Below are 25,707 nucleotides of genomic sequence, written 5' to 3' on the forward strand. Positions count from 1 at the left end.
CTGCAGGGTAGGCCACACGAATCCCAGCCATAGTCTGTGCCTATGTGTATAGACTTTGCATGTCCTGAATATGTCACATTAGACATGGATTGATATCAAGCTTGGTACTTCATGATTAAAGCTAAATCAATAACGTAAAACATTCCCATTTAAATATTCAATTGCTTGGAAAAAGGCCTATTTACCAATTAAACCAGTAGCAATAGCACATAAATCCATTAAATACACAGATTAAGTTTAATTTGGTCTCAGATATTACAAAACCTCATGAATAATACACTGACATTAGGTCTATATATTTGTGTGTTTTTTTCCCATTAGCCTAGCCTACTTTTTGTCTCTGGGGAAAAGGATACGAATGAACTCGCATGTATGCTAAACATGACTTTATACACAAACACGGAATGTAGTGTCCAGTGTTCAAACTCATTGATTTCAGGTCATTTTCACCTGTTGAAATGATTGAAGACAACAAAAAGATCATTTAAAGCATAAATGCATTTATTTTCTAATTAGATGTCAGCAAAACATTAAACATTTGTATGTAGTAATTGCAAGAAAACAAAAAGAAAACAAAATGTACCATTTTAAGTTTCTGGTACTGTGACATAACACTGATATCAGCGCATTTAACAACGCTACACATGACAGGCTAAACTATTCCTTCTAAGCTAGGTATCCTAAACTCAGTACGTCCAAACAAAAGCAAAAACAGAAATACTGTCACAGGTCCAGGGCGGATTGAGAGCGACAGCGTGTCATGGAGCAAGCAGAAACAGAGAGCGGACGACTCACTCAGGGATTCAAAGGAGGAAAGGGGATAAACACTAGAGACACTAATAAAAACAAAAGCAGACCACGAGGGGTCAAAAACAAGACAAGGAACAACAGTAATCAAATAAGAAATCGGTCGGTGGGTCACAAGCTTTTTTTTTTTTTTTTTTTTCCCTCCACCACCCCCCCTCTGCGGAGGACCACTTTATTGTGCCCGAGATGTTATTTCAGGTGGAGTCTAGGACCCAACCTGACACGTGTGTATAGACAAACAGGCACACACATATACAAGCATACGTTCCCACCCTCATGCAGACATAAACAAATATTTACACATTCACCCAACATTTAGACACACAGAAATGAACGCTGTACACATACTCTCACTCCCCATATATACTCTATGTGGACCCCTATTTTTCCTCTGGCGAGGAGACCAGAAGATCACCCCGGACCCCGCAGTAGCCGAGAAGCCCACCAGCCCAGACCCCGACCAGACGGCCAGCTGTTCCTCTCAGCCCCAAATGGCGAACAGGGAACGGGGGTGTGAAAAGACCCCATGCCCCCCTTCACCCGCTCAGATGTGGTGTTGGTGTGTGTTGTTCTAAAGTGCTTTTAAAACAGGTGAAGGGCATGGCACTAACCACCCCCTGCCGACCAACAGCTGGTGCTAGATCGGCCTCTACCCAGAGCCCTCAATGTCTATGTGTGATTAAAATTGAGATGTGGGCCCTGGCACCAGAGGTAAGTCTGAATGAACAGACCGCCCTCTGGATGCCATTCTGTGTGCCCATCCCCAACGCCCTAAATGTATGTGTCATGAGAGAGTAAGTAATGAGAGTGTCTACATTGTAGTGTATGAATGAGGTACAGGTGGTCGCGAGGGGACAGAGGAGGAATACATAACCTGCATCCCAGCAACGCACCTACACCTCAAAGCCCTACATGTGTGGTGGTGTGATGGAGCGGGAGGAGGGAAGCATTTAGGGATGGGGAGGAAAGGAATGGGGGGGGGGCAAAATACCTCTCCCCCCCCCCGGAGCCAGCTCCCCCGCTGACCCCCATAAGCACTCCCCATTCCCTGAAATCCATCCAGGGAGGGGGACCCAGGCCCATCCAGACCGGGGCCCAAGGCAGCAGCACCACCGGGCCCCACAGAGCCCAAGGCGCCCCACCGGACCCCACTACAAAGGAAAAGCTACCCCCGCCCCAGCATTCAGTCAACTCCCAGACTGCACAAGACAAAAGACATCCAAAGACATTGTACCTCTCTGAAAGGTAGAAACGTTTCACCGCTCGTCCAAGCAGCTTTGCATGTGCAAATGCACAACCCCTCACTCAACAGAGGTAGAGGCATTAGGCACAACCTGTCTCCAATTTAACCTGCGGCCCTCTCATCATTTGCCAAAACAAAAATAATTCCCAGGAAAAAAACAGACCCAATTCACACCTCCACCAGGTGGACCACCCTTAACGACCCACTCTATTGGAGTAGGAGGGACTGGTTACATCTACCCGCAACTCCCCCCCCCCCCACTTTGTTTCACTCAATGAGCCCCCTTAGACTACTTACCCAGGAGGATAAATATGTGGACACTTACTACCTCCCTCAGTCTGAAGAAGCTGCTTGCATGAGCAGCGAAACGTTTCTAACTTTCAGAGACAAGTCCAGTTGCCACGAGTCAACCACCAGAGAGTATGGTCTAAGGTTGCCTGGTCCTTCTGTTCCTCTGTGGTGAAGGGTACCTTAAGGGTACCTTCACCACATTGCCATTTGACACTGACACCTTCACATTGCCTGCTTCTAAATCGCCAATGATCAGTTCTTCCAATAATAATTTGTCCACCTTAGTTTCAACAATATCCAAATTTATAGCATTCAGCTGGAATTCACTGTTTATAACTTCTACTGCCACATCCACAATTTCCAATTCAAATGCTTTTTCAAAAGCCTTTTCTCCAGTCTCCTCCACTTTGACTTCTCCAATTTGTACTTGTACAATTTCAAAATCAAATTTACTTTGATCTAAATATTCGAGATCAAACTGGCAGAGGTCTACCAGCACAGCTCCTATCTCCAGACTGTCTCGATGGTTGTCTACAGGCTTTATGGAGATTGTCCTGTTATTCATCACAAAAGCCTCCAACCCATGTACATCTATCCCCTTATCCCTCCCAAGCTGGCTAGTGGGTGGAGTTACTTGGGAGCACTCCTCTTCATCACCCCAGCAGATGATCTCTTCCCACTTGTCCCAGGCTGCCCAATAAGCATCATCCGTCCAGCTAACTGCCTTGGCAATTCGCCTTCGGGAATGTGACTCCGTGGAACTGTCAGCCTGGTCAGAAGGTGATTCTGCTGGGGAGCACAGCTCTTTCTCATCTCCCCAGTCAATCACCTCTCCCCACTTGTCCCAAGTTGCCCAGTATCTGTCGTCGCTCCAGCAAACAGCTTTCTCAAATCGTCTGATTCTGAATGAGGAAAAACAACATACAGGCAATGCAATGGAGCTGTCAGTCACTCCTGACATGTGGACTACACTTCTGCACTGACCCACACCTTCCCAATCAACAACCGCATTACTGCACAGGCAGAGCTGCTATCTTTGGTCAGCTGGCTGGCGTGAGATTCTCAATTCCAGACAAGTCTGCACATTCATCTCCATATGTGTAACAGTCTTACTACCTTGTAAATAGTCTGGAGGGTTTGTAGACTACCCCAACACTTTTGATGGAGCTAATTTTAGGTTTATAATGGAACAAAACAGACTGACTACAAGACATCTTGAGTGAGGGTTGGCAACCCTGCATATGACACTAACTAACCTGCACATACAATTTAAATATAATCCAAACAATATACTGAATTTTACACAAACATATTTCAATATACAGTCATACCTCGGCTCACGAACTTAGTTCCTGACCTGAAAAGTGCGTGACCTCAATCAATTTCTCCCATTTCAAATAATGTAAATATGTATTATGTTCAATATGTTTAAACCTCAGAAACGCTGAATTTTCTTCAATTTTTTATATTTTTCTGTGACCAAGAATCCATCCATCCATTTTCCAAACCGCTTATCCTACTGGGTTGCCTATCCCGGAAGCAATGGGCACGAGGCAGGGAAAAATCGAGGATGGGGGGGCCAGCCCATTGCAGGGCACACTCACACACCATTCACTCACACATGCACTCCTACGGGCAATTTAGCAAGTACCCGGAGGAAAGCCCACGACGACATGGGGAGAACGCGACCAAGAATATAGACTTAAATTAAAATAACCTTACTTGTAACAAATAATGCTGTTGGCACGTCAAACTGTCGGTGCAGCGGTAAGAAAACCGGGAGAAGACTAACAATAATAGAGGATTTACACATGGAAAAATAAGTTCACACAACACGTTATTCACCATGAACTAGGACATAACGCCGACTTTCTCTTTAGGTCACTCTATACATACATATATATACTTCGAGCACGCGCAATACAACTCAACACCCCCTACCGTACAATCAAATTATGACACTGTGCACATATAACTGAGAGCATACATTTACATTTACATGCTAACAAATGCTAAATTAAATAAAACATTAAAACTGAGCATACGCTGGTCGCTCGAAAGACGCCAAAACACGGAAAAGAACCACAAAACATCCCCCCAAAAAACTAAACAATCAACATTAAAAGACTAAGTAACAGTCAAATGCAGTAATTTCGAAAATATGATTTTTTTTATTATTATTATTATACAGGACATTTCTTCGCGTTTCGGTGGTTCTTTGGGGAGCTTTCATTGGACCCTTTTGGAGACGTTTGTGGGTTCGACACACGGTTCGACAACCGGTACAAAACATTTTGGAACATCTGGTTCGTAACCCGATTTATTCGTGATCAGGACTGTTCGTGGGTCGAGGTACCACTGTACATACAAAGACAGATACTAAATAATAAGATAAGTTATATAAAATGGGAGCAGAAATGCAACGTACCTTGCCATCTTGGTGCAGAAAAGCAAGTGAAGCCGCATCTTTCAAACCGGTAGCTTCCCACGTGCGGAGGCATCAAATGTAACCAAGCAACAACATAACTAAATAATAACATCATAATACGTATAGTTGTTATATAATAATGACAGTTTTATAAGTTTTTTATTTACTAATAGAAGTAAATAAGAAAAAAATTGTGTAAGAACTGCAAAGCAAGAATATAGTAGTAAGCATGAATCACACATTCAGCTCTGGATAATATCAGACAATGACTTAAAGACACGTGAAATGAACTGCACTCTTGGAGTCTGTCTCTCCCCAAAGCACTATGCACGGTAACTTGTTTAATATGGGAATTATAAAATGACACTTTGGTAACATTTCAAACTGTTGTATCGCGATACATAGCGATCAGTATGTCGAACTGTCACGCCCAGCTCATACGATCCTCATGTGTGCCATGCCCCCCTGATTATCCACGTGTGCTTCCCCCTTGTACCCAGCTGTGTCTGATTATTTTCGCCCAGTCCTGTCTATTTCAGTCCTTGTCTTGCTTTCGTTCCTGGTCGGTCATTGATGTTAGTTAGTCGATGTTCGTGCTTCGTCCCGTTTTAGTGCTAATAAATCCCAGTTTCCCCGTGTTCTGCCTGCCTGTTTCCTGCCCGTGCGATCGCGCTCGCAACCAGCCCAAAACCTGACATGAACAAGGTTATACATCACACAAGCTTCCCACAAGAACCTGTAATTAGACTAAGCGCGTACAACACTGGGCCCGGCTGCCTTATACGGCAACCGAGCACGATCGCATCCCACCCCCCTCCCCAGTTCTGCCCCCCTGTTGCACTTACTGGTCCGGACGCGAGCACGTTTTGTCGTCAACCTGCAACTTTTTGTGTGAAAGAAACATAAGAAGCAAAGCTGTGTACCACAGTAGGGTAGAATTCATGGTTAATTTCGTGGCTTATTTGGGGCGGTTTTGAGTATGATGAAACACGCAGATTTGTCAAGTATACAAAGCAGAGGTTTTTATTTATTCGTGCTGCACGTATAGGAATATCCACACTTTATCAAATATCTCAGGCAGACTTATGCTGCGCGGGATACCGGTGCCAAAAACGTATTGCGGTACCGCATTTTTGAAAGCTGTTCGGTATTACATTACATTACATTTCTTTAGTACTTGTACTAATTACACTATTTTCGCTTCCGCTAACTATGGGATCATGACGATGGACTCTATATAGCAAAACCACTGCCGAAACTAAGTTATACACTAAGTTAGATCTGCACCCATCATCCTATATAAAATACTAAAACGTCAGCTAGTTAAATATGATGTCCATAGCTTCACGTCAGTGATTTATGTCAGGGATATACATTGACGTCATTAAAGTTTGATGTTTGAATAATAAATAGATAATAAAGCATAATGTGCTGCGTGGGAAGTGTTTTATATGTGATCAGGTCATCAGAGCTGTATTATGGGATGTCACCAAGACTTAAAAGTAAATAGCATAATCATAGAATGATAAGAAAGAGAATAAGGCAAAAACATTTCTTGAAATTTGGCCTGAGGGTGGCGCTAGAGTGATGGATGGATTGAACCCAAATTTGGTATGAATAGTTGGAACTGACCTCTATCGATGTGCCAAATTTCAAAAAAGTTGCCAATCAGCTCTATGGGCTGCCATAGACTCCCATGGCAAAAAGCATAATAATAGTGAAAACTACTAAAAACTATAGGTATCCTAATAATAATAGACTGTCATCTCTAAATTGCCCACAGTGTGTGAGTGAGTGCATTCCCTGCAATGGACTGGCATCCCATCCAAAAGTATACCATTGTGTCCTATGCTACCTGGGATAAGCTCCAGGCCCTCGTCTCCAGGATATGCGGTACGAGGATGGATGAATAATAATCATGTTTATTTCAATTTCAATTATTGGCAAATATAAACATGTACCAAGGATAATAGCAATAAATACAGTATGCCAAAATAAATGCTAGAGGAGAATCCTGCAATTCCTGCCCCAGTCCTGGGTCTGGGGAGTTTATTCTCACTGAGATTGCATAGCATTCCTCTGGCTGCTGTTTTTCTCCCGTACACGTGAAGTGCTACTTCTTCATTGCCCACATGTGAGCCAGTATGTGAGCCCTGATCCGGGCTACCATCCCGCCCAAGGCATTTCCTCTGTATGCTGCTTCCTGCAGCCCTGCAGTGGATAAAAGGAAAGGACAATGGTTTGTTGATTTATAGCACATATATTATTATATTTTATATTGTTCAAATATACATTACTCAGTAATAACTCAGTAACTACTCAAGTACAAATGATGAACAAATACAGTAACTGTTATGATTAAGAATGAACGAACGTGGGATCAGTATATAACTAATACTTTCTGGTTAATTAATGAATTAAGTAAGAGTGTACTACTTCAGGGGCGGCATGGTGGTGCTGTCATGCCCGGCTCGTACGATCCTCGTGTGTGCCACGCCCCCTGATTACCCACGTGTGCTTCCCTGATCTTGCCCAGCTGTGTCCACTTATTTTCGCCCAGTCTCGTCTATTTCAGTCCATGACTTGCCTTAGATTCTGGTCCGTCATTGATGTTAGTTAGTCTTAGTGTTGTCTGCTCCGTCCCGATCCCGAATAAATCCCCGTTTTCCCCGTACTCCGCCTGCTTCCTGCCCGCTTGTCAGCCTGTGCGCACTACCCGCTTTAACCAGCGAACTCTGACAGGTGCACTGGTTAGCACTGTTGCCTCACACCTCTGGGACCCGGGTTCGAGTCTCCGCCTGGGTCACATGTGTGTGAAGTTTGCATGGTCTCCCCATGTCGTCGTGGGGTTTCCCCCCACAGTCCAAAAAACATACTGAGGCTAACTGGAGTTGCTAAATTGCCCGTAGGTGTGTGTGTGAGAGTGAATGGTGTGTGAGTGTGCCCTGCGACGGGTTGGCCCCTCATCCTGGGTTGTTCCCTGCCTTGTGCACATTGCTTCTGGGATAGGCTCCGGACCCCCCGCGACCCAGTAGGATAAGCGGTTTGGAAAATAGATGGATGGATATACTACGACATTATTTGTGCCCCCTCAAGTAAAGTGTTGCTCCTAACTCATCTGGTCTTTTTATATGTTGTTAAAACATACTGAATTAATCCCTGCAAGAAATTCTTTGAGGGGGTTAGAGAGAAAATGCAGGAGACTGAATCCAGGACCTCAGCTATATCTTTTTTAAGTGTTTACGTGTAAACAGTCAAGACTTAACTATATGGGCTCATACTAAAATTAAAAATTCATGGCAAAGTGTTACTCCATTTTCAACAATATGAGCAGAGTATGCACAACCTTTTTATGTGAGACACAGCTATATGCACTATATATTTGTGCTTCCCCTAGACTTCCTGAGACCTTAAATAGTGTGACATTTGCAATAGCGAAAGCCTTCGTTTTAAAGATGACTTTTCATGTTTTCACTTGAAATCATGTGGAAAGATCACATCTCCACCCACAAAGCTCTTTCATATTTCCTGAGAGCCTGCTTCAGTGGGCTCTTGGGCAGGCAATATTGTATGTTACAGACCAATAAAGGAGGATCACTGTTTGAGGGTACTATTATAGCACTTGAATTATATTACTTATTATCCTCAGTCTTGATAGAATGGTAGACTTCATTGATAAGGACCTACAGTGGTCTGTCAGTAAACCTACAGCTTGGACCACTACCTTAATTTCAGATCAGGTCAGGTCAGGTTGGGGAGATTGCACTGGAATAGGGTAGTAGGGACCCTGCGAGCTGGATCACCCTCAGGGAATCATGCCACATGGTCATAGTGCTGTACCTGACGCTTACAATGCAGGTAACCTGACTCACGCGGGACTCCCTGAATAACCACTCATTTGACACGAAGTCAAACCAGTGGTAGCCAAGGATTCTCCGAAGAGACACAGTACCAAAGGAGTCCAGTCTTCATCTCTGGTCACTGGATAACGTCCATGTCTAGCAGCCACACAGCAAAATAAGGAGCACCAGGAGACCTTCACCGTCTTACAAAAATATCAGGAGTGCCACAGACCCCATTCCAGCGACTACATGACCCCCATGCTGTCCCAATCCATCTACTGACATGATAGGAAGAGGCACGAGAGACATGAATGTCACTGCTGAGGTAAGTGATCCTCTCAAGGTTGACATTCTCTCTTTTTCTGAACTACATTTCACTGTAAACAGTACATCTACTGTAGATTCCCATTCATATTCCATTACTGCTTCTCCAGTACAGGGAACTGCTGTGCTGGGAGCTTACAACAGGACCCAAGGTACCCAGAGTAGTATACACACAGTCACAGTTCACACAGTCTGTTGATGGAAACTAGTGAACACAGAAAACTTGCAACATCATACTGATTTTTTGTCAGGGTCAGAACTGAACTCACAGCTCCGTAATTGTGGGGCCATGGTGTTACTCACTGAGCAAAACAAGCTCATGTCTGGATGTCTGCAAAGACCCCTATGAAGAGAAACAGAGAGGACCCTGTAACTTTGCCAGGATTAGGGTTAACAGGGTCCTGCCCAGGGGCGATTTTAGCCCATTTTTGGGGGCTGCTTCAGTACCCCCAAAATGAATAAAAGCACCCCCAAGGATTTCTAAAGATTTCTAACTTTTTTTGACAGTTCATGCTGTTTATGTGAGACAGTATTAAAATATGAAAAATCATTCAGATGTAATATTTTAATAACAAGTATAGATACCCCCCCCCCAGCCCCGAAAAATGGTTCGTTCCAGCTTCACTCTCCGCTACTCTGACTGGCTCCAGCGCTCCTGCCAGAGCAATGGTGGCTGAGACCCATTGCAGCGGTGGTGTGAGTACTTGGCTTAAAACAGGACATGTTAGCTGCATTTAACCTTCAGTAACTCTTTCTTTATATAGTTAGGTAGTAGGAGTCTGACCATGTCTCTTATTAGCTGAAAAACATTACCCTCACAGGTAAACTGCAGTGTTGAAAACACGTTTTCTGACGATGTTTGCTACTCTACAATCCGCCCTACTCTGTAGGAAAATCAGCAACATTTTGACCGTCCTGTTGCTCCCATTGAAATTTATATAGCCTAAATCTAAAAACTTAAATTGCCAACCATTTTACGAGTCCTCTTTGAAATGGAACGAGAGAAACTGGTTATTTTTTCATGTTCCGAATATTAAACCTAAGGTAGCTAACTGACTGGATGCCCATTAACTTTATAACTTCTGGTGTGTGTGTGTGTTTATTTTGCACAGAAAGACAGCCAGGTTCATAATGGATATAAGGAAGTTTTTTCAAAAAAAGGACGGGCATTCAGGTAAAAGTAGAAGATCATGATCTGTCAATCAAGAATAATGTTGGATCAGTGTTTAAATAGTCATATATTTTATTAAATGTACACGTGGTTTGGTTATTTGCCTTTTGATTGAAAGTACACTGAGAGAAGAGTTTTTTTATTAGTGATGTTAATAGCATTTTTTATATTAATGTAATTTCTTTATCTAATTGAATACAATCTATTTGTGTATGATTGTCAGTTCAAAGAGGGAGAGAGGAAAGAGCAGACAGTGAGGAGAAAGTACAAGGTCAGGAAGAACCAGGTAAGAAAACAAACAGGGAATAGTCAGTGACAGGCAAAACAGAAACTGTTAAACTGACAGAAAAAGATCCTAATTTTACTCATACAATCTGGAAGTTGTGTTCTCTCTATATTAAAGCTGCTATACAGAATCTGCAAAACAAACTGTGTTGAAGCAGTTTGTGCCTCTTTAACAATATTCCAACATAACATTATTATCATTAATTGGGCAGAATAAAATTAATGATATATTTTTCTGTGGTTCAGCCACAAATCTACAAAACCTCAGCCAATAGTAGGTAGGTCAACTTTTGGACCATCTAGTCTGTGTGACTGCCGCAGTACGTGCCCCCCACATTTGCAGAAAGTGCCAAACAGTGTCCTGGTGGAGTGAGGAGTTGTAAAGAGAAGCAGAGTGCTCAGATTATATATACTAAGAATGTTTTAAGCTAGTTTATTTCATAATTTCTGTACAGCAGCTTTAAATGTTTTCCAAAAGCACATAAACTTGCCTTATCAGTGTTTCTCAAACTTTTTACAGCGTGTACCACCTGAGAAAATGTTAAGCTCTCATAAAAAAAACTCATAAATCTTACAAGACAAAATTCCAATCTGTTCCTAAAATGAAAAGTTACGCTAAAAAGTAAGTGCATTAAGTCAGAATGAGCATCCTAAGAACGTGAAAATTTAGCAGGCTGACATTGAAACAAGAAGAAAAGGGAAGACAATGCTTAGTATATTCGAAATATGAATTTAGTGTACTTTAGGTATTTTAATTCAAAGTTTTGTACTTTTTTGATTGAATTGTACACGTTTGAAGTATTTTTATTTTCAAAAGATTCTTATAACTTTCCTCCAAGTACCACAATGGGGAGCTCACGTACCAGGTACCACAGTTTGAGAATCATGATCTTATATCATTAGACTTCATTCTGAAATGTAAACAGGACACCTTCATTACATTTTCTTATTTATCGATATGATTTACTGTTTGGTTAATCTCATTACACAAGGAGGCGAAGAACAGGGAGAGACTCTGAGAAAGCAGACCAGGGAACAAGATGAGGAGAGGCAGACAGGGCAGAGTTCCAGTCAGCAGTCCAAAGATATGGCTCTTGATTTGGGGGATAAGACTACTGGTCCTAAACAGTTAAAACTGTCCCAGTACCCTCCCCTCTCACTCAGGTTGGCACACAAAAAAGATCCTTCTAAGAAAACTGGTTCAAAAGCTTTAAATGGTTAGAATATTCTTCCAAAAAAAATGCTGCTTTCTGCTACGCTTGTCGAGTCTTTGGCAAAAGTCTTAGGTATGACACATTAGTGAACGATGGAGTCAGTAATTGGCAAAAGGCACTGAGCAAGTTTCAAAAACATGAATCCACTCAGTCACACAAGGACAGTGTAGTTTATTGGAACAGCTACAAAGCAAGTCTGTCACAAGGCAATATTGTGGAACAGATAGAGGCAGCAAGTGCCGCAGAAGTAAGTGAAAGAAGGGAGTACCTAGAACGTATTGTGGCAGTGACCTGCCTTTTGGGGAAGCAAGGAATATCATTTAGAGGTCATGATGAAACAGAAGAGAGTGACAATAAAGGGAATTTCCGTGAGTGCATAAAACTTTTGGAAAAGTTTGATCGATTCTTGCAGAGGTACACACCCCCATCAAACACAACATACATCTCTTGTAGTAGTCAGAATGAGATGATTGAATGTTGTTCACAAGAGGTAACTGCAGCTATTGTTCATGAGATGACAGAATCACAGATGTATGCCATTATGGCTGATGAGGCCAGAGATGGAAAGACAGAACAGTTGGCCCTCTGTGTGAGGTATGTGTCTGTGGAAGTTAAAGAGAGCTTCCTAGCCCTGACAGAGATGCCAAAGTTTGATGCTGCCTCAAAAAATGCTGCTATTGAGAATCAGCTGCAAGAAAAGGGAATTGAGCAGTTGAAATGTGTGGCACAGACCTATGATGGAGCAGCTGTCATGAGCGGAACAGTTGGGGGGGTGCAATCCCATTTTCAAAAGAAGCACCCTGAGGCAATATATGTTCATTGCTATGCACATGAGTTAAATCTCATCCTATGTCACACATGCAGAGCTGTTTCTGAAACTGTAGAGTTCTTTAACATGCTTGAAAGTCTCCATTCCTTCTTTAGTGTGTCTCTTGTAAACCATCATAAGTTCATGGACACTCAGATGAAATTAGGATTGGAGCAAAGTGAACTTGTGCAACTGTCAAACACACGCTGGGCATGCCAGGTTCGTTCAGTAACGGCTGTGCTTAACAACTTCCATGCCATAATTGAGTGCCTCTCCACTATCAACACACCTATTGCGGTGGGATTAAAGGCAAAACTCAGTAAATTCTCCTCAGTGTATTTGCTGATTGTTTTAAAGGATCTACTGTCTGTAACCGCATGTTTACACAGATACCTACAAAAGGAGACCATAGATATTGCCCAGGCACAGACATACAAAGATGCGGTGGTTGAGACTCTGAAGCAGAAGCGCAGTGATGCCACTGCTACTGATATTCATGCAAGGACAAAGGCTTTGTGTGAGGCAAACCAGGTAGCTGTTTTGGAGCAGTCTTCTGGACAGAGGCAGAAACGAAAGAAAATTGATGGATTTGTTGTTAAGTCAACCTGTGGGGCAGGCAGTGAAGTCTGTGGCTCTTCTGTGTCAGAAGAGCTTAAAAGGAAATTGTTGTTTCCTTGTCTGGACAGAATGATCTCTGAACTTGAGAAGCGTTTTTCTGGTGTTAGTCAGGAATTGCTTAATGGGATTCAGGCGTGTAGTCCAACCTCAAACCAATTCTTGTCTGAGCCTCATTTGTCAGCCCTGGCACTGCATTACCATATTGAACTTCAGTTAGAGGAAGTTGCAGTTGCCAAAAACTTTTTGAAGCTCCAGAGTGAGGCTGGTGCCATTCCAGATATGTTAACATTATACAAACTTCTGGATAAGAAGATCTTCCCCACACTGAAAACTGTTATTCAGGTTGCCCTAACAATCCCAGTTAGCAGCTGTAGCTGTGAGAGATCTTTCAGTGTCTTGCGTCGGCTCCATACCTGGCTGAGAAGGACCATGGGTCAAAGCAGACTCCAGCACCTGGCTGTGATGTCAGTTGAGAAAGAGATGCTTGAGAGAGTTGACCACCAAAAAGTGATAGACAGATTTGCCAGCCACAAGGTGAGGCGACATAGGTTAAAATAAAAAAACAAATCTGCAGAGTCATAGTAGTATCTGCAGTAAAGATCTTTTCATACATTGCATACATTGTACCATAGGCAAAGTTGCCTCCATCTTTATAATTTTTTTTATTAATATTTTGTACATTTGTGTATTTCACACTGTTCTATTTTTGAGGGTATTTTTTATGTATCTGTATTATATTATACATACACATTAAGAGTGAATCCCTGTCCAAAAAATGCACTCCGTTTACTTTTTACTCACTATTAGCATCATTCATTACTCTCCTCCGGTAATTAAGGTTAGGAAATGTATTTTTTTATTCCAATCCATTCTTCTTTTGCAGTTGTGGTCTTTTGCAGCATTTTTTAAAAAAAACCTTTATCAAATTTGATGGTCTTGTTAAAGACTTTTCCAAAAAGTGTTTTGCTTTTCTTAGACAAATGTTGGAATTAAATTGTTAAAATGTACAAAACAGTCATGTCATGTTTTTTGAAAAGGACCCAGGCACAGAGAAACTCTTAGGATTTAATAAAGAAATTTGCAGACTTGCACAGAGATGGTAAAATGATGACTGATGACGGAGACGAAGACAACAGACGAAAAGGACAGGGAGGAACAGGGGTTTAAATGCACAAAGGAGACAGTCAGATAGAACTCGGGACAACTGGAGACATTTAAGGATGCGGGGACTGAAAGAGGCAGGGAAAAAGTCTCATTGTGACGAGTAAAGTGTATCTTGCCTTGCTGGGCAGCTCTCTGGGTGCTCAGCACCCCCAAAGCTCTGAACCTAGAATCGCCCCTGGACTACAGTTTTGCAGTCTCTTCTGCCAAACAATGTATTAAAAAGTGTAGTGTTATACATGACACTGTAATTAATTCAAGAGATGTACAATCAAGTTATAATAGTGTGATTATCATAATCACACAAATATATGAATTCCTCCGATGCTGAATTAAACAACCCTTCATGCTGTCCCTTATGTGAATTAGTAAAAATTTCCACACCTTTTTCACTATAGCCAACCATTCTCTTCATAGTCATATGCAATTCCAATTCCCCCTTTTATTTATTTTATGGCAGACAGACAGCAGTGTTTCCCCTATCATTATATTAGGGTGCCCCCCCCCCCCCCCCCCCCCCCCGTAGAAGGTCAAGTTCATCTTATTTAATTACATTTTCTATATAGCGTCAGATCACAGCAGAAGTCATTTACTGTAAGGTTACTTTTACTATAGAAGAGCTCTATACATTGTCCTTTTAATAAACAGATTAAATAGCCTTTTGTTATTTATCTTATTTGCACAACAGCTTGTCATTTTTGTCTCTATACCAGAGGTGCCCAATACATCGATTGCGATCTACTGGTCGATCGCAAAGACTGAGTAGATCGCATGACATAAAAAATAGAGGAACAATGACGCGATCAACCGCGCCAGCTGCTGCAAAACTCCAGTAAGCAACCGAGTCGCCTCCAATTTATTTCTACTAAACTTAAGCGAGGGTATAAAACTGAATGGGGGAGCAGGACCAAGTACGAAGCCAATAACCTACCACTTCCATACGGAATGAAAGGAGGAGTATTTTTTCCCCACAAGGTCATATTCGAAGTGCGTTTGTTTCATCTGTCAGTCTACCATTGCTATTCCGAAGAAGGGAAATGTGGAGCGGCATTTTCGGACTGCTCATAAAAACTACGGCATTAACTTCCCTCCGAAAAGCGAGCTGAGAAAGAGAAAGGTGAAGGAACTAAACACCAGTTCAATGCAAAAATCCTTAATTTATGCCAAAGGGAAATTAATAACAATGATAAACAATATTAAATAATAATAATAATAACAACAATAAATAATAACGAATATCTATAAATCTATAAATAACAATATGTTTTGCATTTTTATAGTAGATCATTTTGACTTGGTCATTTATAAGTAGCTCGCAAGCTGAAAAAGTGTGGACACCCCTGCTCTACACTTTCGCGCATGGCGGAGTTCCGTCCCGATGCGCGCTCACAGACACGTGCGCGCACACACAGGTGAGCACACTCCCACCAGCGGACAGAGCGCGCGTCAGAAAATATGTAGCGTCAGCTACCTGAAAAGCAGAGAAAAATATCTGTGTTTTTTAAAGGGTGATAAAGACGTTTCACAATGGAATTTTCTGCTTTAAACTATCACCATTTTATGCTATCAGCTATCGTTTTTAAAGCCTAACAGTTAATATATTTTCAGCTCGAGCCAAACATCCGCAATAGGCTGCCAGGAGACCATCTTGTAACTTGCATGCCGATCTCAATAAATAGGCCTGACGTTTCTGACTTCCCATATCAAGAGGCTCTAGAAATATTTTAATTTTATTTATTTATTTCAGTTTTAACACATGTAAAAACATTGCAGTGGGTGAGCTGGCCGTAGTGGAGGGACATATTAGGAGGGGAAAAAAGAAGGAAAAGGAGAAAAAAAAGACAGGAAAAAGAAAAAAAAGGAGTGATAGATTCAGAAAGGAATAAACAAAATTATAGCGTGCAGAAAGTAACACAACTATACAAGCATATAAAATCTCAGTGTGTGCTTAGATGGGTGCGTGTGTAGGTGGGGATTGTGATGGTGATAAGGGTTAATAGGAAACACCTGTGAGGGGAAAGGAGGAACAACATAAATTGTCAGCGAAGGAGTAAGAAGGGGGGCCCCATATGCTCGGTGGTGCTTGGAGTCCATGCTGCAGCTGCCAGATGTGGAAGCGCATGTGCTGGGGGAAAATTACTGCATTGTGGGACATACGGCGAGTTATTGGGGTGCGCAGAGTTGGGAAGCTAATGACGCCGGTCCGTGATTGGTGGCAGCGACGTGGATTCCAGGCGCCACAGGAAAGGTTTGTGGTTCCTTCTAGGAGTTGGATTATGGTTCCTGTTGTGGGTTTTGTTTTTGGGGGATTGGGCTGTCTTCCCCAAACTACTTAATTTAAATAAAATCAATTCATATCAAACAATATTTTTTCCTTGTGTATTTGTGTTTAGGAGGAACCGCACGTGATTTTGGTGTTCATGGCCCTTGTGTTGATGTGAGCTGCCCAGGCCTTTTTATTGTCCACGTGTGAACTTTAGCCGGGTGCTTTAGCTGAGTGTGAAGTGTTTTAGAAATTGCTGTGCTGAGATCATTGTGTGAGGGGTTGCGGTGTTACCTGGGTGCTCTATTCACTTATTGGGTCAGGGACGCTGAATTGTGGAATCCTGGTAATAAAGGCTTATTGCTAGACTTCTGTTGTGAGCTGTTTCTTATTCCTGGTGCCCAGTATAGTCGAGTCACAAACCTGCATCATTGGGGAAAAGTGTTCCTCTCTTACAGTATTGTAGCGTCAGATAGTGTTACTGTAAACTAGGTGAAGATGAAGGTAAATGACATACTGTGAAGATGGTGTCGAGTTCGGAAATTACGGTTAAATGATTGTAAGTTTGCTGGTTTAGAGAGAAGACTTGGATTGAGAGAGAAAGACGGAATGTTCCACTTGTCATGTTAGATTTAGCAAAGAAACTGGCCCTGTGTCAGTAACCCGACCATATCACTTACAACTTAATATTTAATATTATTATTGTCATGCCCTGCTCGTCGGCTCCTCCTGTGTGCCACGCCCCCTGCCTACCCACGTGTGTTTCCCGGATTGTACCCAGCTGTGTCTGCTTATTTTCAATCAGTCCTGTGTATTTCAGTCCGTGTCTTACCCAAGTCCTTTGTCCGTCATTGATGTTAGTCAGTGTCTGATGTCTCCTTCCCCGATTCCCTATAATAAACCCCGTTCGTCCCGAATCCTGCCTGCCTGCTTCCTGATTCCACGCCTGCCCGCACGATCGCCGCTCTGCCCGCGATATCCCGTGACAGAATGACGGACCACAAAAAGAAGAGCAAGCGGGCCAAACGGAGCCCAGAGGAGACGGAGATCCGTCTCGGAGCCTGCGCGTTAGCCAGGTTGTGGCTCCCGTCCGAAAGCGAGGAGGAGGAACCCCCCCTGCTCGTGAACTCGGAGCTGGGAAACCCCGTCCTCCTACCGCCCCTTGGGCGGTACTCTTACCGGCCAGAAAGACTGGATAATTGGGGAGGGATCCGGACGGGGAGAGACTCCATCTCGCGTGTGCCCCGCGTGCCATCTAGGGCCACGCCGTCCTCACCCGCGCCGGATGTTCCTGCCCCGCGTCCAGCGGCAGCTACCCCGGAGACGTTCACCACACCTCTCCCAGGGAAGACGGCTACCCTGGTCGACCAGTTTTTCGCCCTCCAGGGTCTCTTCATAAGGGTGTTGGAGAGACCGACACCCCCAGAAGACCGGAGGATGGAGGAACATGTAGCGCGTCTAACGAGGGGCTTTGACGCGTTTACCCCTGCCTCTGGTCCGGAGGAACTCGACGGGATAGCAGAGGACCTCAGGCAGCTGATCCTGCTCCAGAAGGCGTCCGTCCCCGAGCTGGAACAGCCGCCGCCGCCCGCGGACCCCGCTCCCGTGCGGCCGCCATTGCCGGCGGACCCCGCTCCCGTGCGGCCGCCATTGCCGGCGGACCCCGCTCCCGTGCGGCCGCCGCCGCCTGCGCAGCCGCCTTCGCCTGCTGCAGCTCCCGGGCAGGCGCCCCCACTGGACCGCGCTCCCAGTCCTGACCGCGCTCCCAGTCCTGACCGCGCTCCCAGTCCTGACCGCGCTCCAGCAGCTCCAGAGGTGCCCCCTCCACAGCTGCCTCCAGTCCCTTCTCCCCCTGTGACTGTTTCTCCCTCGCCCCGGCGAACTCGACCCCGACCTGGGGTCATGTCTGTGTCCCGTAAAGGGAGGGGACACAGACGCAGGACTGGGGTCCCGCCCACCCTGCCCCCTGGCTCGCCCTGCCTCGCCTGCGCTGGGGCTCGGATGGCGCCCGCGGGTCCTGGCCCTCCGGGTCGGCTGTCGCCTGCGGGTCCCTCTCCGGTGCCTCGTCGCCCTGCCTCGCTCCCCCCTCCGGTGCCTGGTCGGTCGCCGGGGGCTCCCCGACGGCGGCTCCTCGGTCGCCTGCGGGGCCCCCACCTTCGGCTCGTCGGGGGACGTCGCCGCCTACGGCGGCTCCCCCCCTCGCCTTGCCTTCGCCGTGGGCCCCTCCTGCTCCCTCGTCCCCTTCCCCGGTGCTCCCGCCTACTCCCTCCCTGGCCCCTCCGCGGGTCCCTCGCCCTGTCTCCTCAGCCCCTTCTCGGTCCCCTCCGGCTCCGGCCTCCCGGCCGTCTGCGGCCCCTCCGGCTGCCGCCCGTCGCCCGCTGGGGCTCCCACAGGCTCCCCTTTGTTCCCCCGCCTTCTCTCCCTTCTCTCCTGCCCTGGTCCCTCCTTCGTTTGCTTCCCCTTTCTTGGTCCCGCCAGTCTCTGCTCCCCCTCGCTTTGTTCCTCCCGTCTCTGCTCCTCGTCCTCCTCTGTTCCCTTCGTTCACTCCTGGTCCTTTTGTTCCTCCTGTTCCCGCTGTGTCTCCCTTCCTGATCTGTCTCTCTGCCTTCCCGTCCCTTTGTCAGCTCCTGTCTCACGTCCTGTCGCTTGCCCTGTTTTGTGCCTCGGTCCTGTTTCCCGTCTCTCGTTGATGGTTCTGTTTTTTTTGCTCCAGGTCCCGGTTCCCGTGTCCCGTCTGTCGCCTCCTCCCTGGCGCGCCCGGTGAAGCGCGCCTTTGGGGGGGGGTTCTGTCATGCCCTGCTCGTCGGCTCCTCCTGTGTGCCACGCCCCCTGCCTACCCACGTGTGTTTCCCGGATTGTACCCAGCTGTGTCTGCTTATTTTCAATCAGTCCTGTGTATTTCAGTCCGTGTCTTACCCGAGTCCTTTGTCCGTCATTGATGTTAGTCAGTGTCTGATGTCTCCTTCCCCGATTCCCTATAATAAACCCCGTTCGTCCCGAATCCTGCCTGCCTGCTTCCTGATTCCACACCTGCCCGCACGATCGCCGCTCTGCCCGCGATATCCCGTGACAATTATATTAAACAGGAGGGATTATCCTTGGTCACTCTGATGTACCAAATTCAACACAGGAGAGACTTCATACTAATCTGTAGAAAATAATCTATCAAATCAAGAGCTTTAGTATGAATTATCTAAATAAAATGGTTAAAATGAGAGATTTTGCCTGACGCCTTGTCTGAAACATCTTGTCTATCTACAGAGATGTTAACTCTCATCCAACCAACTGGGGGCTGCAAAGACTCTAGAGGTGTATATTTTTGTCATATCTCACAGGTGCTTTTAAAAATTCCAATTATTTATGAATCAGTATCATATTTTCAATTGCTCTTTTGATGAGTTTTAAAAAAAAAACAAATGCTTTGGGTCCCCGGTGACCCCAATCAAAAGCACCCAATTCCACATATACAGTTCTGACAAACTATTTATTCAGTTAATGTTTGCCATGGGTCCTAATTTAAAGAATCACACAGTATCATGGTGTCTAGGGGCACTCTGCCAGTCAATCTGAAGAAGACAGGTAGAGATTTCCACATAGGCTCTGTAGACAATCTGACATACCGCTGTTGCTAAGGTAACATGATGTTTAAAGTCCATCCATCTTCTGCACCCACTGGTTCTGTTAAGGGTGGCAGGGGGGTCCAGAGCCAATCCCAGACACTATGGGCACAAGGCGGGGAACAACCCAGGGTGGGGCGCCCATCTGCCATGTTTTAATGGATACTGGGCATAATTTAAAATAACCTTTACAGTCCTTGTTTGCTATGTTGCATATACAGGAACACTACACCCCCTGCCGATTAATGTTTGAGTACTAAATACCGTTGTATCATTAAGGAAGGTTTGCTGCTGATCAGGTGAGATTACTGTGTTCATGTGCTTTATTTATTCATGCCTCTTATAATGTATAATCAGTCATGCACCTGTATGTGGGAAGCTGAGATACAGCCTTGCAGCATCATTACAAGGTCATTACTACTATATGACCATAACGTTTTTCCCCATCATATTAATGTGGAGTTGGATAAAAATGCCTTGCTTTTAAATATAATTCATGTGTATTTCAGTTAACCAAAGCCTCACTGTAGGTAACAAAGGAGAGACATTTTACAAAAAGGGGTTTTAATTGCCGAGTTCAACACGTGACAACTACTCAGTAATGACTGGCTAAGATTCTATTACAAACTCACCGTGTGTAGGGCAAGTACAGCATTATGGATAATACATCAGGACTCATACTGAAATTCCCTATATTTGGATATATTATGTAACCTAAGGGTTTTTAGGAATGTTGAAACACACATATACAAATATATCATATATGAATTTGGATATGGGTGCGGCTGCAACTGCAGAGGCTTGTAGTACATATTCTGCAAAATATTTACAATTGTTGCAAATATTATGTACAAACCATAAGAGACTTGAATGCAAACATGGGTTTTGTTGGGAAAATATTATTTCATGAAATACATTACTGAGGAAACTGTATTTGCTATTACTCATATTTAATACTTTTAAGCACACACACATCAAAAGGAAAAATAAACTATTATAACAATTTATATAGCGTGCAATAATTAAACATAAAAAACTATAGTATAGAAAAATCCAATAATACTATCGGACAACATGGCCATGGAAATGTAACAGAGAGCGGTGAGCTGGAGACCAGAGTCTTGACCCTGAGGAGTGAAATAAAATATTTAATTTCTCTGTTGCATCGCAAACCTGACAGATACACTACTTGTCAAAAAGAAAAGAACTTACTTCCTCACACATTTCTACAAGGATGTTTTTGTCAAATCCCTCCAACTCACTGCAAAACAACAGATCAAATTCACATATTATGACATAAATAAAAATATAATATAGATATATAATATAGACAGTTCATGGTGCATTTTGTAATACTCAAGACACACAAAGGCCATACAGAGCGCATACTGATAAAAGGGAGGGGAGGGGGGAATACTTCAATACATTCTCTGTATTACAAGTCCAACGATTCAAGGTGGTCTGTCTTACAATTGTCATGCGCCGCTTGTCCGCTCCTCCCGTGTGCCACGCCCCCTCGTTAACCTCGTGTGGAACCCCGATGTCATTCGCTGTTTCCAGTTGTTTTCATTAGTCCTATGTATTTAACTCCGCTTCAAAATATGTTTCCCCAATCATGTCATTTAAGTCGCTACTTCTATTGCCCCGTGTTCCTAGCTGGTTTCCCCAATAAATCCTTTGTTTCCCGATTCTCCGTCTTCCTGCTCCTGCTTCCCCGATCCGTGACAACAATCAACATGAACGCACCACAGTCCACAGAACCAATCTGTTGAGGAACATCCTGCAAAATACAATATAGTACTAACGAAGACATTTGTTAAAATTCTAATACAAATGTAACGACAGAAAATGCTGAAATCCACTTTACCATGTTTTTCAAGTATTTTCCAGTGTCCTGGGCTTATTCGGTTTGTCAGTTTGCTGCAAAAAGAAATTTGGAATAGTCAGGGACAGAGTAAGTACATCTTTTCATGTAAACGGGATTAAAACTCTATGTAGGAATTAATGGACAAACAGAAGACCTTTTGTCACATTTGTAAATCTTTCACTGTATAAGGATCACATAACTGCGTGGTGCGCAAGTACGCATTCCCGTACACTCGCGGCAATTCCTTGTTGTAGCAGCGCAAATGCGTATTTATTTTTTGTGCATTCACGCTGTTATGACAAAAAATGACCGTGCATCTTAACATTTATGTAGCTAATTTTTACTTCTGCGGGCATGAAGGCTAAAACACACAATGATTTCTTGTCATAACAGCGCGAATGTACATTAAACACGTATTTGCGCTGCTACAAGACATTACCGCGCGTATCGGTTTAAACAGCGAATAAGTACTTTCACACCAGTTATGTGCCCCCTGCATATGATCATTTTTGCATATAAAATAAAGGGCGAGACAAGTCTACACACGTATTCACATTTATATAACGGTTTTATTACCTTGTAAATCATCTTTAGGATTTGCAAACTGCCCAAACACTTTTGATGTAGCCAGTTTTAGGTTTTAAATGGATTAATAGAGATTCTCCATAAGATTTATTGCTGTGTGCGTTTGAATCTTAAAGCCCGAGTCTCGCGCCAGATGCGTCAGAGTTGGCAACCTGCTTACAGCTGAATCGGACCCACGACCGGTCAGTCGGTGCCGAACGCGGCCGAAAGTCACCGACAAGCTGCATAGCACCGCATTGTCTGTTATGGTACGAATGGGCGTCCGTGACAACAGCTTAATTACTTTTGAATCACATGTACTTATCTTCTCACACTTCTTCCGATCATCTGAGGGAAAGCTTGTATTTTGAAGAGAGTCTTCACAATGGAGAACAACGACAGCAAAATAGTTAAGATTAAAATTAAAATCATAATTAAAGTGAAAATATCAACGAAGGAAGGTGTGATAAAGAAGGAAGAGACGGAAAAGCCTCGATTGACACGGAGGGTGCCTGACATGACGAAGGTAAAGCCCTGGCTTAAGAGACTTTATTAGAGCACTTTAATTAGAGCATAAAATGTGTTATATCAATAATCTTTCCTTGTTTTAACAACCGGCTGTCCAGACTGGAAGAGAAGAAAATCACCAGGGCCAGAGGGTTCGTCCGTGGAGCGGGAGGGACAGGCTACCCACGCTGGAGGAAGAAGGAGCGACGAGGAGGAGGCCCCAGCTGAAGTTCCTCCGTCGTCCGGACAGCAACGGCTCCTGCGATCTACAACCAGAGAGAGGCCAGGGGCAGCGTCAGCATTCCGCCGAGCAGCAACTCCTGCAACGAATGCACGGACTCATGGGTTATGGCCGGAAACGGAGGACTGACAGAGACATTACTGGTGACGGACTTGTGGGTTATGGCCGGGGACGGAAGACTGACAGAGACATTGGTGATGGACTTGTGGGTTATGGCCGGGGACGGAGGGATAGTAGAGATGTTGTTTAAGGATTATTATAGATATAGGATAGGATAAGATAGGATCGGATAAGAGGCTTAGATGAAATAGATTAAGATAAGATAAATTAAAACATAATAAGATTAGTTAAAATATAATAAGATAGGCTAAGTTAAAATATAAGATAGGTTAACATATGATAAGATTAAAGTTAAGATAAGAGATTTACAATAAAACATATATTTACTTTTCAAACTGTGTCTTTGTCATCTCTTCAGTGTTGTGTCTGTCTCTTAAGTGTTTGATAATTTTGCACCGTTAATTTATATCTGACACTCCTAAATGTCAATAAGCAGAGACGGAGGAATGGGAGGAAGGTACGGTTAAGTTAAAGGAAATGATAAAGTATCAAAATCACAGTGTTACCTTATTTTGACGCAGAGAAAGTAATTTCAGTGTTACTACCACCTATGAGTTAATGGCTGCAAATGTTGGTGTTAGAAGTGCCGGTAAATAACGCGGCGTAAGTTTAACTCCGGTGTGTTTCTGAAAAACGCGCCGCCTTCTAACTGCTGTCATTCGGCGAACGTATAGGAGACTATTCTGGTAAGTAACAAGTAAAGTGGTCATTTAACGTAATGCTAACATGCATTACCAGTTAGTAAGTGTTTTACTATATCATACCATGCGTACTTTATAGTTTTAGTCCGGTGCACTCTGTATCCATAACTAGCTAGCTAATGTTAACATGACGCAGTACAGTCTTCCAGCTTGGGGATTCCCACCCTGGTCCGCGGCCAGTATTCCGCAGGGGGGTTTGCGGAGGAGTTGGTTGCAAAAGCAAACGATCCCTTCATATTCATGCGTTGTGTTCTAATGTGTAAATAAAAGATAACGATCAAATTCAATGTTTATGTCCTATTATACTAGATAAGACTGTAAAATAGTTTGCCCTGTATATGGATGCCATGCAGTCAGAGCATGATCAAGATAGGGTGTGAGTGTGGAATAAAGACAAATGTAACAGTATTTGAGGGAAGATTGAGAAGGAGGGAAATGTAAGGAGAAGGAGGTTCCTAGGAGCTCCGAGATGTGTTTGGCTGTAATAAATCTGGAATATAGCTATATGACATAGTTTTTGATAACACCAGCATTTATTTTTTAGGTTTGTCGAGCTCCGTCAAAACAATTAGAACGAGTCCATTATGTAACTGGAACCCCTCTCACATGTAAACACAGTGACACGCTACAGCGTTGGTTTGTTGTCTGAGGCTATGATACTGACCACAAACACATTCTCAAATTTCACTGCACCAGTCACAGCATATGCAGGCAGAAAAATGACAGCAAAAAACGTTCAGCATTAGACTCTAAAAACGTCTGTAATGTCTGTGTTTATCTAGTGGACCATGGTGACGGAATAGGGTACGAGTAAATGCATGCTGGGAGATTCCCGGAGTCTACTTGTGGTTTGTCGGCTTGTCAAGGCAGGATCTGTAATAACTCCTAAGCATTTGGTCAGAAGGCGCACACGGTAATTCATATTTATTGTATTTACTTGTTGTCTTGTATTGAAAAGTGGAATTGCGGGGATGTATGAGCCGCTGTTTAGCGGTAATATCATGGATCTTTTAGAATGTCTTGTAAGATTAAATGTAATGCAGGAATTTAATAATATGTTTATTTTATAGTTTTTCACGGTGTCTAGAAGAATAAAGACGGAATAAACTTCAACATCTGTCAGGCGCATGTTTTCTGTACCAAATGAAGAACTTTGGGAGCTGTTATATCTTCTATAATAAAGGTAACCTTACAGTAAATGACTTCAGCTGTGATCTGAAGCTATATAACAAATTTTATTAAATAAGATTAAATTTATCTTCTGCGAGGGGCACCCTAATATAATGATATATATAATAATTATAATATAATATAATTATATAATTATAATAAATATAATATAATTATAATATAATAATACACTGCTGTCTGTCTGCCATAAAATAAATAAAAGGGGGAATTGGAATTGCATATGACTATGGAGAGAATGGCTGACTATGGTGAAAAAGGTGTGAAAATTTTTACTAATTCACATAAGGGACAGCATAAAGGGTTGTTTAATTCAGTATTGGAGGAATTCATATATTTGTGTGATTATGATAATCATACTATTATAACTTGATTGTACATCTCTTGAATTGAACTAATTACAGTGTCATGTATAACACTGCACTTTTTAATACATTGTTTGGTAGA

At 43.4% G+C, this 25,707-nt stretch overlaps 2 protein-coding genes across 2 annotated transcripts in view; both read right to left on the reverse strand.

Annotated features, from left to right (window-relative positions):
• The window catches only part of LOC125723834 (NACHT, LRR and PYD domains-containing protein 12-like), a 360,722-nt gene that overhangs the window by 82,243 nt on the left and 252,772 nt on the right, over positions 1 to 25,707 (reverse strand). The gene's annotated exons all lie outside the window — the stretch shown is intronic.
• LOC125723853 (uncharacterized) lies at positions 1,831 to 5,100 on the reverse strand. Its single transcript, XM_049000695.1, has 2 exons — positions 4,770 to 5,100; positions 1,831 to 3,243 (listed from the first exon to the last, which is right to left on the reverse strand). Exons 1-2 carry the CDS (start codon positions 4,805 to 4,807, stop codon positions 2,478 to 2,480), a joined length of 804 nt encoding a protein of 267 aa, XP_048856652.1. The 5' UTR covers positions 4,808 to 5,100; the 3' UTR covers positions 1,831 to 2,477.

This window comes from Brienomyrus brachyistius, unplaced genomic scaffold (assembly GCF_023856365.1).
Source record: "Brienomyrus brachyistius isolate T26 unplaced genomic scaffold, BBRACH_0.4 scaffold52, whole genome shotgun sequence".
Taxonomy (NCBI): Eukaryota; Metazoa; Chordata; class Actinopteri; order Osteoglossiformes; family Mormyridae; genus Brienomyrus; species Brienomyrus brachyistius.

Bases quoted from the DNA above. Each gene is read 5' to 3' on its own strand.
- LOC125723853 (XM_049000695.1), bottom strand. From the start codon at position 4,807: ATGCGGCTTCACTTGCTTTTCTGCACCAAGATGGCAAG. The intron at 3,244-4,769 runs GTACGTTGCATT...TTCCTCATTCAG, and splicing joins TTCTGCACCAAGATGGCAAG to AATCAGACGATTTGAGAAAG.